This window comes from Schistosoma mansoni, chromosome 1 (assembly GCF_000237925.1).
Source record: "Schistosoma mansoni strain Puerto Rico chromosome 1, complete genome".
Lineage (NCBI taxonomy): Eukaryota > Metazoa > Platyhelminthes > Trematoda > Strigeidida > Schistosomatidae > Schistosoma > Schistosoma mansoni.
The window spans coordinates 44,238,100-44,257,450 of NC_031495.1; the positions used below are offsets into that span (position 1 = coordinate 44,238,100).

Consider the following 19,351-nt stretch of genomic DNA (forward strand, 5'->3'; position numbering starts at 1 on the left):
CGAATGGATATTAGAACATCCAGAATAATAATAATAATAAGACTACATAGAAACCCAAATATGATTACGTAACATTTAATTAGAAAGAAAAAAAACAAGAAAGGTATTTTGTTACAGTGACACAAATACAAATGAATTGATCAACAGATCAATGGATAGATCTGTGAATTGAGAAAACCATTAATTAATTAGTTAATTCAATAGAATAAAACTGTCTATTAGTGACATTGTTGATTAGTCTGAAAGAAATGTATTCAAAGTAGTATTGTTGTATTTGGAACATTTTTATTTAACCAATTACTAATAATATCACGATGTGTTTTTGTCCATTTTATATTTTCTTTTGATCTTTTAAATAAATCGTTTAATCCACGTTTAAGAACATGGTTTTCAAGTAGTTTTTGTCCAGAATTTTGCATAGCAAGTACCTAATGAATTTTTAAAAAAAAAACTATTTGTATTCATGAATATGAGAAAAGAGAAGTTGGATCCAATCTTATCAAAGATCTACCAAGTAGCTGAAAGAAACTATACCTATGTCTTGTCAAACTTTTGTTATCTAACATGGTTTTTAAAACTAATGGATATGGTCATTGAAGCGTTTATATATGTCGAATTATTTGTGTTCCGTGACATGGAGTCTTAATATTTGACCTAACTAAAGAAATTAAACGTTTTAAGTGTGTGTGTGTGTGTAGAATATTATAGACAAAGCTATGATTAGTTATTAAGTTTTAATTAAAAGCCATTAAATAATTTTCAAACTGGAATACTGAAAGTGATTCTCGCAAACTTAAAGTATGTATACTTTAATAACTACCAAAAACAGTAGGTTGACTAGTATGGTATTATTCAGGTAGACCGCGTGGGATGTAAAGACCTCAAGTTGTGAATTGGAGTTTTATCGGTCCAAGGCATCAAGCTTATATCCTAAGTGGAATCTTTGATATAATAAATCCACCAACTGCTAAACCATCGGAAAATGTGGTTATAACTAAACAAATATATACAGATGAAACCTCTTCCCCTGGATTTGCAATATCTTGTCACATCAAATAAAATTTATTTAGCTGACAGTGTCCATTATGATAATGAAAACTTCACAACTAAACCATCAACCTCAACAAAATTACATCACTTAACTTATCCAACCAAGCTGGGCATCTTTAACGTCATTAATACAAATTTATTCCTATGTTAAGACATTCAAAACATCAATTTATTTCGTCGGCAGTTTCCATATATATATATATATATATATATATATCGAGAAATCTCATCAATTTGGAAGTAACTTTTTTAAAGACATTACTATGTCATTATCTCCACAAGTGTGTAAAATTCCTAGTGTCTAATGGTTAGTACTTAAGCCAATATTAAGGGGTTTATTGAAACCACTAATATAAAATGAGTGTTTTAAATCTCTCAATTAAACAGGTTTTTGAAGTTTTATCGGCATTAAGTGTTCAGTAATATTTTTTGCACTGTACGCTCTAGTAAGGAGCCTGCTTAATCTAATTCAAGGATGTACCAGTTTATGTATTAAACACGATAATATATGACAAAAACTAATAATTAACTCTTATACAGGAACAAAACTTTCACTTCAAAATAACTAGAGTCATAAACTTAGTAACTTTATCAAGAAAATGAATGGAAATTTTAATAAAATGAACTAACTTCTTCTTGATCCGGTATGTTATTTAGTGTGTAATGACGTTTGGATAGTATTTTAAGAATTACAGTTAGTACACACCTGTAAAATAAAGAAAAGAAAATAATTCTTATCTTAATACATTTTCCATTGACTGCAGAATTACTTACCTGATATTTTTACCATTCTGTTAACACTATCATATCCCGCTAATAGTTTAGTGGTATGAAATAGAGCCTAAAGTGTTTAATAATTTAGATTTTATGTAAGAATAAACAATTCGAATTGGAGTTGATAAATCTGAATTGCATATATTAAAGGATGTTGCTTTTTCCAACAAAAAACATAAAAAGAAGATTGAATGTTAGAAACCATTTTTCTCGGAATCACAACTAACTACTATTTAGAAAACATTTTCGAACAAAAACTAACCATACCAATATGGTTTTCGGCTACTTGGTGAAATAGTCAGTTTTTCATAACTAAAGTCTCAAACATGTAACTTAACAATTTTTAGTTCAGTAAATATACGTGTTGATTAGACTGAAGTATATTCATAATCGCAAAAATAATTAAGTAATTCTAACTGTATTATTGCTAAATTAAAAATTGACAGACATCAAAAGAATGAATAGAAATTAGAAACAACTAGAAAGGACGGCCCAGGAAGGAGTTGGTTGGAGAATCCTCGTGGGCGGCCTATGCTCTTCAACGAGGGGTCACAAGCTTTAGTAAGTAAGTAATTGCTGAATTGATATCATACTTAAATTACTTGAACAATGCAGAAGTGGATTGTTTTACTCAGGTATATATATATATATCCAAGTTATGCTTGCTTTTAAAAGCGGACGAAATCCAAAGGACAAATCAAGGTGATTCTAGGTAGTATAATTGTATTATAGAGCGAATAATACATTCCAAGATATGTGAAATAATGTGACAGACAAACACTATTCACACGACAGAAATTCGAGAATATGGAAAATCTTGTTCACTATTTTACTGACAGAAAGCAGTCACTTATTAAGTTTCGTCCTGTTCCAAATAGATCATGACATCAGCTGGTCGTGGACACTCATTATTTACCCTATGGATTCAAACGTATCAGCAAAATCCTAATGCCTATATGCTTTTCAGATTGCGTATTGGTTCTTTGATGATATATTATGAATTACACATTTAAAAATCACTAAACAAAATGCCACTTTTAACTCTTCCCTCTTTGGCTTTATTAGGTACTTATGCTTTATTGTGTACAGAAACATCTATTCGATTTTACTATGCTATGTAAAGTTAAACCCTATACATGTATGAAAGTGAAAACGGAATGCTGCTATGAAGGAACTCTAGAGTCGAGTTTTGTAAATCAATAACTTTTATTGGTGATGGAATGGAAATAATGTTAATTACGCCGTAATTACTATTTTATTATGACGAATAAACCTGATTGTCCAATTCTCATTTGACCCAGTGTAATCACTAATTTTAATCTGATATTTACTACGAAGGTAAACTGTATAGTCCAAATATGAAACAAATGTTGATGGAAGGAATAATTTTAAGTGTTTTCTTGTAAACCAATTGTATTACTTACTCATTATTACGCCCAGAATTTGCGATTTGATATTTGCAAATGTCATTGAGATCATCAGATGAAGCGCTAAATAAGATGGAGTAGTACAAACTAGTCTTAATTTTACTGACTATCTTTAATATGGGTGATTAAATTTAAGAATTAGACCCATTTAGTGCATTGTCAGTAACTTAAAATCAAATGCGACTTTGTAAAAATTGTTAGGAAGTCAACGTCCAGGCTGTTTCGTCTAATGGACAGATGAGAAACAACCTTGAAAATCAATATTTATCACTTAAATGAAAGTAACGGGAAGGCTGAACATTATTTTAGAAGCATTTCAGACAACATAAAAAATGCAGGATGTATAGACTCTTCATATTTCCAACTTATTACCGCTTATTGTTTAGTATGAACAAGAAGTGATGTAGAACAGATAGTGAATTTAACATTATGCTTGGAAAAACCAAAACGTCAACACTTCATGACATGACAATCTGATTATGTCTCCTCATCTTGACTGAAATAAATAAAGACCTTACTTTTCTGAAAATGGAGGCGGTATGCAAAGTCGACCTAAACAATCAGATGTTAGTAAAAGGTCAGATATTTCAAACTCTGTCATGTGCCCAGATGGTGAGAAAAAAATATAATTATGCGTTTCTTCTGGCTGATGTGTGAGTTATTTGCCTGACGCAAGTTACCACTATAATTTGAAATTATATATATATATATATATATATATATATATATATATATGCATTGTGTCTGATAACATTTATGTGGTTTCTTAACACAGTTTCTTAAGGATCTCAATTATTTCTGTACTGAATGCGAATATTAACTTGAAGACAGAATTCTCCGAGGAACTTATCTTATTTCATGTCTCAATGGAATATTCCGTTTACTTAATTATTTCTCTCATTGTCGCATAGTGGGTATAGCAAGAATTCATGAACCATGCCTCGTTTACTGAATTATTATACTACTTATTCATTTGAAAGTAGGCAACTGAATGCAAACGTAATAACTAAATGAAAATTGAGGACATGTAAAGTATAACGGAATAAGAAAGTAATTTGTAACTGAGGTAAGTAATGAAATGCATTTAAAAAAGTGGTCTGTTACTCTAAACTTACGCTTTTGCAGTTGGATGAGTTGCATTTTTTCCTCTGAAAACAATTGGAAATGTTAATTACATTTTCATTTGACTTACATTGGTAATTTTTAAATGAACAAATCTGAATTTCGCACTAATTAATTATTTACTATTTCTGAGATAATTAGGTAAACTAATCATCTTCATCTGGGTTTAACCATACATTTCCTTCTAAGAAATAACAGTATATTAGTTGTAGATTTTTTGGATTTTAAGAATGTTCGACTAACAGGTATTAGATTTTTCACGCTCCGGCTGATAACTAATAAAATGACGAAGGTTACTAAACACATACTTCATGCTAGTTTAGGAGTATACAGAACTACAAAAGCACAACTCTGGATGTTATCTAACACAAAAGTTTTAGATCTCTTGGTAAACAGGATGCTTCTAGACTGCTGAGTTTGAAGTTATAGTGTGTATACTAAATTCCACTTTACTTTCGATATTTCGGTAAAGACCAACCAATTTCATTGGTAATATTTGCCACACTTGTGGTATGACTGAAATCCACCTAATGCGGCTTCTCAATAGAACTCTGGCAAACCATTTTTAAGTCATTCACTATGGGACAAATGATCTAAATCTATAGTTAGATTTATTTAGATTCATATGTATCATGACATCGTTGTAACCGTAGACATAGACATAGACAATGTCGGATCCAGTAGAAATGAGGATTAATAAAAGGCTTATTCAGTGAGATCGATCGTATTTGCACTAGCGATAATGTTGAAAAGGATGTAAATCTCTTAACTGAAGCACCGATTAATAACAATTACTCACTTAAGTTTATAAACCGTTGTCAGGGTAACGATATAATAAGTACTGCTAAGTTTTCGGCATCCAAGAAACGAGTCCATAGACCTCTACCATTAAGAGGTGAATCATATAGGCTTATTTCAAAAGGAAGACTTAAATTATTTATTATTAGGACTCATCTGCATCGAAAATTCTAGACGCATGTTTCATAAAACCTCAAACAGCATGTAACTTATTATATATAAACAATGTCGTAGCAAGTGTATATGTGATCAGGCTGTTCAAAATGTATTATGCAATTATATCACATAATTCTGATAACGTTCATCTTCTCATCACAGTATCCAAACTTAAACAATAGTTAAACGAGTACTTTTATTACTAATGAAGTAGGTAAAATGATTTTTATTTAAAATATTTCAGAAAGTTCATTAATTTACACCAATTCTTACTCATTCATTATAAATCTCCATGCTTCACGAATATGTTCCCATAAAAGTGTCTGACCGATAGGATACAGTGCAACAGATGAAAGTGCATCCAATAAATCTTGAGGATCTTTTTGATTATTTTTTATGATCCATTCTAAATGTCTAAATTATCAATAACATGAAAAATAATAATCAATTTCAACAAAAGTATTTATTTGTATTTAATTTTGAATTATTCAGGTAATAGAAACTAATAGAATATTTGAAGAGTAATTCGATTTGTTAGGGCCAGAATTTATTCATGGCTTTTTTTCATTCCTCATATTGAATTATCATGACAAATTTGTTATAACTTGTGGCCTTGTGTCCTAACGTAGCGATACCAACAAATAGAGAACAGTGACTTATCCGCCGGACCAATGACATATAAGTCCGTACGAGCAGTCTAGAGTCCTTATCGGTCCATCTTCCTGCCTAACCCTTCCTGTTGAGTCCAGAACACCGATCTCAGCCTCTGCAATATGAATCATGTACTTCAAACATACTGTGTTTATATACAAACCAAACAGATCACATTACAAAACAAAATGGAAAATACCATTTGTACAAGATCTGGTCAAATGTGGCTGTAAATGTGGGAGACTGTAATTAATTGACTGGGCATAACTCAAGAACCGTAAATCTCATAATAATACTATATGGGTCAAAACAAAGATTATAATAGGAGGAACATGAATATGTATAGTTTAGCCACTTAACAATTACACAATAAAAATATGTGTATCGTATTTTCCCATAAATAATCCTCAAAAGTTACCATCCATAATTCTCGTCAGGATTCAATTTCAAATACACAAAACCGATACAAATATTTTATTACTATTAAAAAAATGATTATCCACATTTTTTTTATTTGAGAGCATGAATTGATCAATATCAGGCCACCATTGAAAACCTGGAAGCACAGGACGGTACATTGCTGTGGAGTCCCATACATAGATGACACGGCCGGTGGTCTGACATTGATCAGTTCATGATCTCAATAAAAAAACTCAACAAATTCCACAGTCCTATACTGATATTCAAAATTTGCCTGGTTTCGCGATAAATTTCATGACAGATTGAAATCAACCAGTGTTTGTAAATCTTTTTTGTTATTTTCTGGTGTTATTTGAACTCTAAACTTTGTTCGGCTAAATGAAAGGACATACCTTATAGCTAATGGTTATTTTTATAGCGTTCTTTTTTCAAAATAATCAAACATTAAACATATTTTAAACATTATTTTGGTTTATTACAGGTAATTCTAACCCTTATTTCCCCATATTGTTCACATATTTATCTCTTAATATTACAAGCAAACTCATTAGCTGGATTACTAAGTGCTGACTGTGTAGTCTGATGGCAGGAAAGTAACATTGATCAAACAATTACTTATAAAATGTTAAACCTTACATAGAAAAACATTCCCCTCCATACTGACAAGGCACTTGAAAGAAACAACGTTTACTAAAACTGATGAATTAAATTACGTAAACACAAAACTACGGACAATCAGACGATATTGAGAGATATACATGGTGAAAATTGCTGGTAGTTTAATCATAATACAAATACAACAACACGAAATGTGTATCAGACAGACAATATAACACAAAACAATCCATTTATTTCATTGACTTATACATGTATACGTATAGTGCATTAAAAATAAAGAACCATATGTTTAATTCGTTGGAAGCTGACAATCAAACGCAACAACAAATGAATTGTAAGATAACTCACAGTCTTACTACCCACATATCACGAGAACAAGACAATGCCTGTAAAATACTGTTTTTTTCATCCTCTCTGATATCCACATCTAATAAACGTTGTTTTAGGAACTCCCATTCTTTTTGTCCACCGATTCTAATTGCAGTGCAGTAAACGGCTGGCCTCAAACTGGGTGGGATCCTTAACCATAAAACGGATGAAAAATTAGGGAATAATGAATAGTACTTCATGTAGAGTAAACAATATCACAGATTGTATTGTACAAAAAGAACTTTATTCATTCAACGCAGGAATGAAAGTAAACAGAATAATTTAGTTACTTGATTAGTTGAAAATGACTAATTACTATTTCCTTCATTTTGTTCTTTAGATGAAATGAAGATAATCCTAAAATCAATAGCCATTGAAATCCAAACTTGTAAAACAGTAAAAACTAAATGATTTGAACCCTCCAGTTTAACTCAAGAGCATTACAATAAGGATAAGATAACAGAGTGAAACATATCTTGATTCTCTGCAACCCAGGGAACTATTTCTGCAAATTTAACTACTGTTTATTAATTAATCACATAACATAGACAGCTAACTATCTGATTTTAATACACCTATTGATTATTAAAAGCTAATTATAATGACTCAAACGAATATGTGATATTGATATGCGATAATGAGCGTTCGCACTACAATGAGGGTCCTGGGTTCGAATTCCACGTGTAGGATCGTGGATGTGCACTGTTGAGGAGTCTCATACTAGTACGATACGGATGTTCAAATAATACAGTCTACCGAAATTAAAAGCATCATCATCAATTCCTTAAAAATAATCGATGTTCTTAAGGAAAATCGTTACCAGTTCACAGCTCCGTGCAGTTTGATTAACTTACATTATCGACTTGTTGATCTGGATCAGTGAGTCTTGGTGGATTTTTATTATTGTGTGATCTGTCAAATATTGATTAATACAGTATCAAACTTAAATTAAGGTCCTGCAAGTCCAAATCTAAAACAAACTAAACACTTGGAATTTAGATGATGAATTCAATGATTTGCAACGGTTTTCGTTCATTACTCTTTATGATCGTCCTCAGAGATAGTTCTAGTGAGATAGGAGTATAAAATTATAGTCGATGGTTGGACCTATCCTTCCCAAGTGTTTTTTTGATCCTACCACTAAAATTTGTCCAAAAAAAGAGTTCCAGTTGTTTCGTTTCATAAGACGCTCATCTGTTTATATAAAGTGAGAATATGATCGATATTTTTTAAAATACTATTTATTCATTTTAAAAATAAACACTTATTCAGTATTATTCTGACTGGTTCACGCCGGATTTCTCAGTAAGTAATAAGTTACTACAACCCACTAGGAAATACACTGGCTTTTAAATTACTGTTCTGTTGGTTCATCTACGAGTTTCATGGTTTGAAGTATTGTATGAAATTATCTCGAGAAGATTCCATCGAATCGAACTGAGAAGTGAGTACCGTTTCTTCTCAGTGATCAAGACTCACCTGAAAATCGAAGAATTCCTAAAACAAATATGCGGTAATGATAGATAATGTTGGCACAATTCATATATTAGATGGGAAGAATGTAGACTTTCCTCAGACTTCATAGACCAAAGTATTAAATGTATTATCTAGTGTAATTCATTTACTCTACAATACCTTTCCACCACGTTTACAAAGAAATTGAGAGATTTAACACACAGGCTTTTATATCTGGATCAATATACTAATGAAATTTGGTGAAAGGCAGTAATACATAAAAATAAGGTTCGGAGTTTCTGAAAAAGCCAAAATGATTAGGCATAAGTTACTAAACTTGCTTATTTGCTACCCCAGTAGTCATATGTACCAAGGTTATAGACGATAAAACAGACTTGAGATGAAAAACGTAGATACTCGGATTTAATTATAACAGTATGAGTTAACATAAAAATAAAGGATGATCAAGTGGACAAAATAAATACAATATAATAAAATGTTTAATACACTTGAAGAAATCTACAAGTTAACAACTGATATACAGATTTTATAGACATAGACCAATACAAGTGAATGATGTACGAGTTGTTGGACAGAAATATTTTCCGCAACAACCTTACATTTAATAGATCCAAATCAGGATATTCAAGAAGGTACTTTTTCTAAATTTGATCTAGTAATTGTTCAAAAATCATAACAGTTTAATACATAACTTACAAATTCTTTTCAGGATTAAGCATCCAATTTCTGTAATATTCTGTAGCCATTTTCACGCATGAATGATGTTCAGCTTGACATGCTAGACGAGTTAATGTCAGGCGCAACATACTTAAACAAAAAAAACAACCGGTGAAATAAGTAAAATTTCAACAACAATGATATTCAACTGTTCTAATCAGTTGTCATATCTGAATGTGTTGAACATTTAACTGGAACAGCAGAAATAACACAAACATGCATTCCTTCATTTATTTTTATTTTGTTTACTTATCTTCATTTTATGCATATTGTGACATATTTGATTCATATAATATTCAAAAATTGTATGTTTCCTTAAAAATTCGCCGGTCGGTGGAGATAAATTGTGAATAAAATTTCTTTTCATACCACTTACGAATACAAACAATCTGTTATATTAACATACTTTTCATTTCACATTACATGTCTCTTACACACTAAAGCGAATACCTACTTTACACATCAGTTCCCTCAAAGATTACAGGTACACCTTGCTGACGAGTGCCAAGTAGCACGAAACCCGGGTCCAGGGTTTCCTGTTGACCACCTCCAACCACCACCTTACCTCAATATATATATAGTGCAAGCAGTGTCGAGCCACCTAGACTGGTGGCCACATTGCAACTTGATCGATAGCATTCGATCAGCACTAAGAAGGATTTGACATGTATGACATTGATCACCACCCAGTGATCAATCAATTGTGATTACATCTCAGTCCTACAGGAGGTTGATCTCGGCCCGAATAGCCCAGTGGTAACGTCTCTGACTGTGAAGCTGAGTGACACGGGATCGAATCCTCCAGGGAGCATCAGTTCCCTCAAAGATTACAGGTACACCTTGCTGACGAGTGCCAAGTAGCACGAAACCCGGGTCCAGGGTTTCCTGTTGACCACCTCCAACCACCACCTTACCTCAATACTTTACACATTGTTTAACGTTGATTAGATGACTTATTTAGTATACAGTTAACCAGAGAACTATGTACTTGTTTAAATCTGATAAATTCGATCTTTCATTATATTTCCTTGAAAAAGCTTGAACCAGATTGTCAGGCAAAACGTTGGATTTACTTCGAATTCATTCGCTAAGATTTTACAAATACATTCTTCTTTCTTGATGTGTCACATCAACTTGGCGCCCAAATACTCTAAAACCATTCTATCAAATTTGGACGAAAGTCATATATTTTAATCAACTTTGCTTATCTAAAAATTCCATGAGTGTGTTGTGAGGATGGTCAATGACAACTAACAAGTGACCACATCAAACGAAATTAGGAACAAATACAGAATTCCAGAAATTACAAAAATGAGTTAGGTTTAAATCATCGCTAACACTAACAATAAGATTGAATTAGGTTAAACATCCTAATAACACTCTATTACTGCAAGAATTAGATCCTACATATGAACTACATGTAACTACTAACCTTTATAAACCTGTAACGTAATAGTAAAAAGGAGTTAAAAATAACTAAAAATTACCATAGAAACAAGTTTACAAATTAGGCTGTTTGCCTTAAGAATAATCGGAATATTTTGACTCAATCATTTTTATTTGGTCAGGCTTGTAAATTTGATGATAAGCAAGCTAAACTTACAAACCTGACAAGTTTCTTTTAAATCCCCTTTTCCCAAAATATCCTAAGATCATTATCCTAAAAGAAACACTTCACTCATTGAGAGACAAATAAGTAAACGTATATTGTTTTGTTTATGGGACAATCCAGATCATAAAACCAGTATTATCACTCAGAATATTGTTTGCGCTCAATTGGGAAAGTATACAAGCATGTATAAATATAATTACTTATCGATATAAAAACACTTCGTACGTTATTGAAGGTAACTCCATGCCAGAGTTATAAACACTGAACAAATATGTTTCATACGATAATAGCGATAACCTGGTTATTTGTCCGGCGAAACTATAATTTATGAATGAATTAGATTTAAGGTAGCAGATCTTGGATTTTGGCGAGAAATTCATTTATTCATCTGGTTTAGTAAGATTTTGGTATTATAGCTTATGTCGGTTCGTGATGAAAACATCAAGTCTAATTCCTAACGCTGACGTTCAATTGTAAATACTAATCCTAATTCCTCACGCGAATATATAACCCTCATTTAACCCAAGTAAGTAGGTAGACATTCCAAGGTTATTTTAGAGTTTTTAAAAGGCTGTCCATAAACTATAATCTCACCATCCTCTTTCCTTCCACGGATTCTGTATCCCAAACATTCTAGTAAATCAGAATAAATAAGGTTCTTTTGTTTTAGGCAATATATTTTCTTAAGCTCTAGGTGATTATCATCTAATGAAGTGAATATAGAACACAATTTAAAAAACATTTAAGTAACCTACTGTTTCATATGATCTTTGTCTTCTTTCATTGTTGTCCAGTCGACTGATTTAAGAGGATCATCTACAAGCGTACGTAAATATGCTTGAAAAGCTCCATAACTTTCATCCATGGCAAGCATACGATCTATATAAGAAAGTGCTCGACGAGTTGTTTCCCATACAACATATTGATCTTCTTTTTTTAAATATTTTGTCAGATTTAAGTAGACATCATATGATACAGTAGCACGACTTTAAATATTAAAAATGAGAAAAAGCAGATAAAACAAAATCGTATACATAGTAAATTCACATACTTATAGTATAATTGAATAAACTTTTAGTTGGATGATACATTTGCAAACGGAATACATAATACAAATCTTTGTTAGGTCATTCATTAGTGAAACCTACGATAAAAAAAGTCTTACAATCACTAATTAAATCCTGGTCAATCAAATAATTAATTCTAACTACATATCAACTAAGTTTCCCTTTTAAGGCCAACTCAGTAGAGTTTAATTATGTCATACAATTTAACATGTATCGAGGTAAATTTTGTACCCATGTAGATTTAATTTACTAACAAGAAGGTTTCAACTAACTTTTTTTTTATTTTCATTTTATTACCGATTAATTTTGATTGGACGTAGTTGTTACATTATTTTAATGAAATTATTGTTTTCTATTTACAGCTTACCAGAAAAATAAAAAAAAAGGTTACCCCCTATTTATACAACTATGACCTTGTTTGTTTGGTTTATTATTGTTGTAATGATTTAACAGGTATCATGCTGAACCATAAGTAACTTTAACAAAACAAATACAGTTTTAACAAAACTTTTAATGAACTTATAATTTTTTTCTAAACAGAAATTGCTAAGGATACAAAATCTTCATTTACAAAAACACTAAAAAGTAATTTTAAATTATTGAATCAGAAAAATCATTCAACTTTGATAAGTGTAAGCTGTTAGTTTTACAATTTGAGTAAAGGTTGATAATAAGGTTGTACAAAGTAGCAATAATTATCTCACTACATTGAAAACATAAAACGCCAGTGGACATTCGTAAATGATGTGCAAGTTTAGTGAAAATACATACACAAAATTTAGTAAATCTACTTAACCTCGTTATCTTTATACTTATAAGTAACATCTAATAGTTCAATTATAGGCCCTCATCATTTCTCGTTCATTAGATGGTGGATATCATACTGAGATAAAGCATTATGCGTTTGAGATCAAGTTACTAACAGTTTACCTAAGGAGAGACAACTAAACATTTTATATGAATGGGTATCTGAAGAAGATAGAAATCGATTCAAAAGAAATCTTCCTTGTAAGTTCGTAAACAGTCACCTCTTCATACCTCTTATATTTGAGGTACTTTTCTCACCGTAGAATTAACACAAATTGGGTTGTCCTCTCCCAAACTCTTTGGATCATTTACGTGGTATCAACTCATCTTTTTGTATTCATGCTAGCTGTTTCTTGTCACAAAAAATTTTAAATTAACATTATATAATTATTCTTCTTATGAAAGGAGATCAGACATCATTTTTCTAGTTTTGTATAACGGTCATATTATTTTACTCTTCACCTTACAGAATTTTTCTGAAATATCATAGAAAGTGATCTTGTAGGAATTCGTGTTAAAGATCGATTGTTTTCAATGTATCATAGTAATAAAATTTTCTTATTAGGTTATTAACAATAACTGCAATACGATATTTATAGTTGAAGAGAACGTTTATGAAAACATCCTCTCAAACATATCTGTTATTTATATTGTATTTTGACTTGATCTGCTATACAGTTCTTAAATCATAATCTTATATTTCACAGCTTATCAATTCGGAATCTACTTACTTTATCCATTCACATATTTAATTCAACCATAGCTTTAACGTGTACACAATAAGGTCCTGGTCAACACAATAGAATGTTTTATAGATTTATAGCTTCAAAGACCGTGTAACAAGAAACTGCTCATTTTAATATGTAAATAATTAAATTTCAATTTCAATCAGATGCAAATCATATGATATTATGTTAAATAATAAATATAGATAAGTACACTTACTTTGCTAAGTTGAATAGGTCATCCAAAATTTGTGTTCGTGAATGAAGTGGTATAGCCTAATCACAGAAAATGTAGAATTCATTAATTTTTCATTTAGCAAACACAAATAATCAAAGTGATTATCAGCACAAAGTTGTGGAGATTGTTACTTTTTCACTATGACCATGAATCGGTCGATGTTATTGTGAACTGGTTGAAGTTAGATTTTAACACCGTTGGATACCGGCTTAATGGTTTAGAGGTTAAGCGTTCGCTCGAAAATGAAGGCTCTGTGTTAGAGCCTTGAGTGTGGATATTATGGATGCGCACTGTTAAGGAGTCCCATAATAAGACGAAATGGTCGTCCAGTGGTTCCAGGTTATCACTGGTGGTCTAACTTCGATCGATTCACGATCACAATAAAAATAAAAATGATTGTTCACTATGTGGCTAAAACCTACTACTTCGCTATAAATAAAATGTTACCGTCCATTAGAAACCGTTCAACAAAGTTCATTAGTATATTTGAGCAAAGAAGATTTCTTCAGATAGTTTCTTAAATATGAATTGTAAATCAGTAAAGTTACTGTAGCGTTTATATAAGCTCAATAGGATAAACTATTAACGGATAATTCACAGTCATATTCTAGTTTATCAAAGTAATTATCTTTGTATAGACTTTGGAGGTGATTAATCTTAACAATTTTCCAAATAACAGTTACTACTTACACGATGGTCTTTATACAACTGTTCTGTCAATAGTTCCCAGTTATTGTCAGCATAATGAACACGATAAAATCCAGCTTGTTTAATGTTGAATAAGTACCAAGAATTTTCTGCAACATCTAGTGTTTGAGTCATTGTCTCTGTCGAAAATAAAATAAGTATTTGTGGAAATGCTATGGAATTACTCAATGTATATATTCATAAGTAAACATCATCTCATAAGAAGGAAAAGCGGTAAATGCATTATCATCAGTGTAGGAGTAACCAAATAATTAGTTTAAAATGATCCAAATCTACGATGAATTAAGTTTAATTATATGTACTAAAATAAATCAACATAATCTGAGAGCTAATTCGAACCACAGAGGACTTCATAGATATTTTATCGTAGTTCAGAACTTCCCAGCACTTAGTGGCCATGACGCTGTAAGATAAAAAGCCCAGAATTTTTAGATCTCAGCCTGAATAAGAAATCTGTAGATCACTGAGGTGAAATCTATCAGTTCAGATTTCCAACTTCAATCAATCAAAAACATTGCACGCTTACTATCCAACTGCATAAGGGACATGTTTCAATCTCAAAGTCGATGGAGTTCATTAAGTAATTGTTCTCACTATGAGACCTTAAAATTCTGGGTTCCATGATAATAAAAAGCACACGACTATTAAGAATACTCCGTCCATATTTTTGGTTTCCGATAATTTTTCGACAAATGTTGTTCGCTTATTACAAAAATTCATCCGAAATTTGATTTTCCGATATCTAATCCTCATTTTATAAGAGTATCAATAGTGGCAATGTATGTAAAATATATATTAAAAATTTATATTTCATCGAATGTCTATGCCCCTAAAATAAAGACTTGTACTTAGATTACTAATTCCTGAATAAAGCAAAGAAAGATCACTGATCTTATAGGACATACAAATTGCTACCATACTCGGAAATCTAACTGAAAGAGTTCAGTCATAATGTCTAGTTTAGAAATCTTAATTATCACAACAGACTAGTTTGATGACTTGCTTTCTTTATGTTAAAAATATTAGCAACATCATTCGTATCAACAATATATCTAACTAGTTTAGAAGTGATACAGTTCTACGATAGTTGAATAAATGTTATGAAGAATAACTTTATATCACTTGATATAAATTAAATCCAGGTGACGTTCATTTATGGCTTAATTAATTTAATATTCAGTGTCAATTTGACATTTATCTACATAATTTTTGTGAACTTACTATTTTTCATATTTAGGAAATTTATGATCAAGATTCTCGGAATATTCATCATTTTACCATAATTGATATTTCTGATCATCTAATTTACAATACTTAATTTCCCGGGTTATTCTTTTTATCCATATTCATTCATTAATATACATTACTACAGTACAACTATCAATTATTATTTATAATAAGTAAATATATAAAAATAAGGTAAAAAAAAATGACTTGCTGTTCATCATCCAAATGACGTCTGTTTCATCCCAGTTATTAGTCTTTGCTGATCCATAAGTCAGTGGTATTTTCCAAGTAAAACTAAAATTAAAAGGATCAGTTAGGTTAACTCAATTTTGCATAAGTGGTGCTTTTCTAAATCATTACTATGAGTGTTTAATATATGTATAGAAAGATAGATTGATCTGTTGGGTTTACTACTTTTATTGACAGATATAAGTAGTATGTAGCACCAATCAGAAGTGGAGTGCATCCTGGTAGACGAATGAGGAGATTCATTTGAAGAAAACAGAAAGTAATTATAATTACAGCGGAATTGAAAGATTTATAAAGCATGTAAAGGGAAACTGATGAAAAATGTGCAAATTATGTATCTGATGCATGGTTTTCATATTTTACCAAGACATTTGATAATCGTTTAAAATTCCCCATCATATTAAAAGACTAATATTTGAACGAAATACTAACTCAGGGATTACGCCGATCAATCCAAAGACCTTCCAACGCCCGTGAACTACGTTTAGTGTTTTCTACGCGCCCAATGGTGACACCGAGGCTTAAAGATGAATTACCTAGAATGACCACCTCATTTTGTATTTATCATTTCTTTTGCTTCTGTGGAGCAAATTATATTGGTCGAAGTTCTAGGAATTTACATTATCGTGCTCGTGAACACCTCCCAGAGTGGTTAAGCAAAGGTTTGGTGAAGAAAGTAGACTGCTCGATATTGGCCCATTTAGTACAAACTAGTCGTAGTGCCAGTATAAACCAATCCTTTTCAATTATTTATAGGGTCAGTAATTTTTGTCAAAGCTTGTCAGGCTTAAAGTCCTTCAAACGCCTGAGGCAGTAGCCATCAGAATGAAGAAACCTAAGCTATGCGTACAGAAGAAATATCTCCAACCCCTACTCCTCCCTTGGCCAACCACAAGGCCAATTAATCAATAGTAATATAAGCTACTGGATTACCTAATCTGACTATGTACTTAAGACCTTTCATGTAATTGTCTCTCTTATCTTGATTCGCAAATCTTTGTATTATTATTAATAAAATAACTCATAATGTCATTGAATAAGAAAAAGAGAATTCAGCGAAGAAAATCTTCTTTTCGACGAAATCATTTACTTTAGCTGTACATTCGAATATATAGTGATATGGAAAATATATGTCTACAGGAGGCTAGAAAAGATTGCATTATAAATTGACTCGACAATAAATAACAAATGAGGTGACGTACTAATCAAGGGGTAAGGAAGAAAATAATTTATCGGTCAGATAATAGTCCAATTGACAGATATGGAGAAAAGCGACGAACACAAGGGTCATAATAATAATAATAATAATAATAATAATAATCTGAGTAATAATCAAGAAAACTTGTATAAGGTATTATTATTATTATTTGTTAAATATCATTATTAATCTCCCCTAGACATGATTAATTCACTTCACTTTGATCCCTCCTTATTACGTCTTACTAATTTTTCACACAATTTAGTCTTCCACTTGATCGAATTGTAATTGCACTATCATATCTCTCCCCCTATCTGACCCATATTTATTCTGATCACAGATTTTAAATTTGAAAAATTCCCATATTGTGATTTAAAACAACATATATAAGCGAACAATATTGTTTTCGATTAGATCCTCATCAGGCTTTACTCTAATATACAGTAATATTTATATGCATATACGAAATTATTAAACCAATCAAGGCAGTTTATGAGTCAATGATAACAGTGGAATAGATTACATAATCAAAATTAATAGTAAGTAGAAAGTACAAATTGATAGTGTAATGACAAGTGTACTAGTTGTGATAAGAATAATAAAAGGCTTGAATCAATGTTACATAATAGGAAAATAGGTCAATGATTAGAAAAATATAGACACTGAAATAACATTCATAGAAATTATAAGATTACGTAATAAGAAGTGTTCAGATAATTGGAAGCGAATATTAGAAAAATTATAAGTAAATAATTGATAGGTGAAGAAAAATAAACGAAGAAAGAGTATGGAAAATAAGATTATTTATTAAGGCCAAGGGAGGGATAAGGGTGTTACAAATTTCTTATGAACACAAAGACTTGGGTTGTTGGATCGAATTCCTATAGCTTCTGCTATGTGTAGGAGACGAGATCGAACCCCATAAGGAAAAGTAGTAGGAATACGATAAATAACTTTAAAAGACTGGTTTCTGTCAACTTCATGACCGCTATCAATCAAGTGTGAAAGAGTCGAGCTCCGTATCGACTTGACCATACCTTTTCCTAACCACGAAGGGAGGTGTTCACTAACTCTTTGGTTCAATTGTCTGGTAGTGCGCCCAATATAGCTTTCTCCACAGGAGCAGCTGAATTTATAGATACACATAGAAGTGGCATAACCAGGCAACTTGTCCTTTAGTTGGGGAATCACCATAGATCGTGTCGAGTAAGAAAGAAAGAGGTCGGCAGCATTAAACGTTCTCTTAACTGCTTTAGTCAGTCTATCCCGTAGTACATCATCAGCTGAATCGCCGTTGAATTGTAGTTTCAGGAAGAGTGGTTTCTTCGTAGCTGTTGATATCTTTACTTTCTTATTTGTTGAATGTAAATGTTTCTTCAGGAATCCTAGTGGATAACCCCTTTCAATCAACATATTATGGATAACCTCTAACTCATTGTTGATAGAATCGACTGAACAAATCTTCCTAGCTCTATTTGCCAGACATTTGACTAAGTTCCTTTTATAGTAGATAGGTACGAAGCTTAAGAAGTGTGTGTACTGGCTAGATGAAGAGCTTTGCCTAAACACACTTCTACTGATGGAGCCGTTCGCTTTTTTTATTAACAATACGTCAAGGAAATTTAATTTATTATCTACTTCCTCTTCACATGTGAATTTAATAGCTTGGTGTTTATTGTTGAACTGTTCGAGTAGTTCGACTGATTTAGTAGTAACTCCCCCTCTTGGACGTTCAGCCAATTGTCCAAACCTACTCGCAGCTACTCTCGCTTTAGCTGCCACGAACTGAGTGAGTTCGGCGAACGTCGGCTCCCTGTCCTCTTCTGTCAAACTATCTACCACTTCGGCCCATTGTCTTTGCATAGGTTGGGGCAGAAATCTTACTACTCTCTCTAACGTAACCAGCGAATTCAAGTCGGCAGTGTAATTCATTGCTCTAGAA

General features: G+C 31.7%; 1 protein-coding gene across 1 annotated transcript; it reads right to left on the minus strand.

Moving 5' to 3' along the window:
* Positions 1-254: 254 nt before the first annotated feature.
* Positions 255-14,849, minus strand: Smp_174540 (family M1 non-peptidase homologue (M01 family); the record flags this gene model as incomplete). The annotated part of the gene is made up of 10 exons (XM_018794540.1): positions 255-428; positions 1,681-1,756; positions 3,249-3,314; positions 4,367-4,399; positions 5,601-5,741; positions 7,365-7,535; positions 9,558-9,668; positions 11,946-12,176; positions 14,010-14,065; positions 14,718-14,849. 10 exons carry the CDS (start codon positions 14,847-14,849, stop codon positions 255-257), a joined length of 1,191 nt encoding a protein of 396 aa, XP_018648943.1.
* Between the last annotated feature and the right edge of the window lie 4,502 nt (positions 14,850-19,351).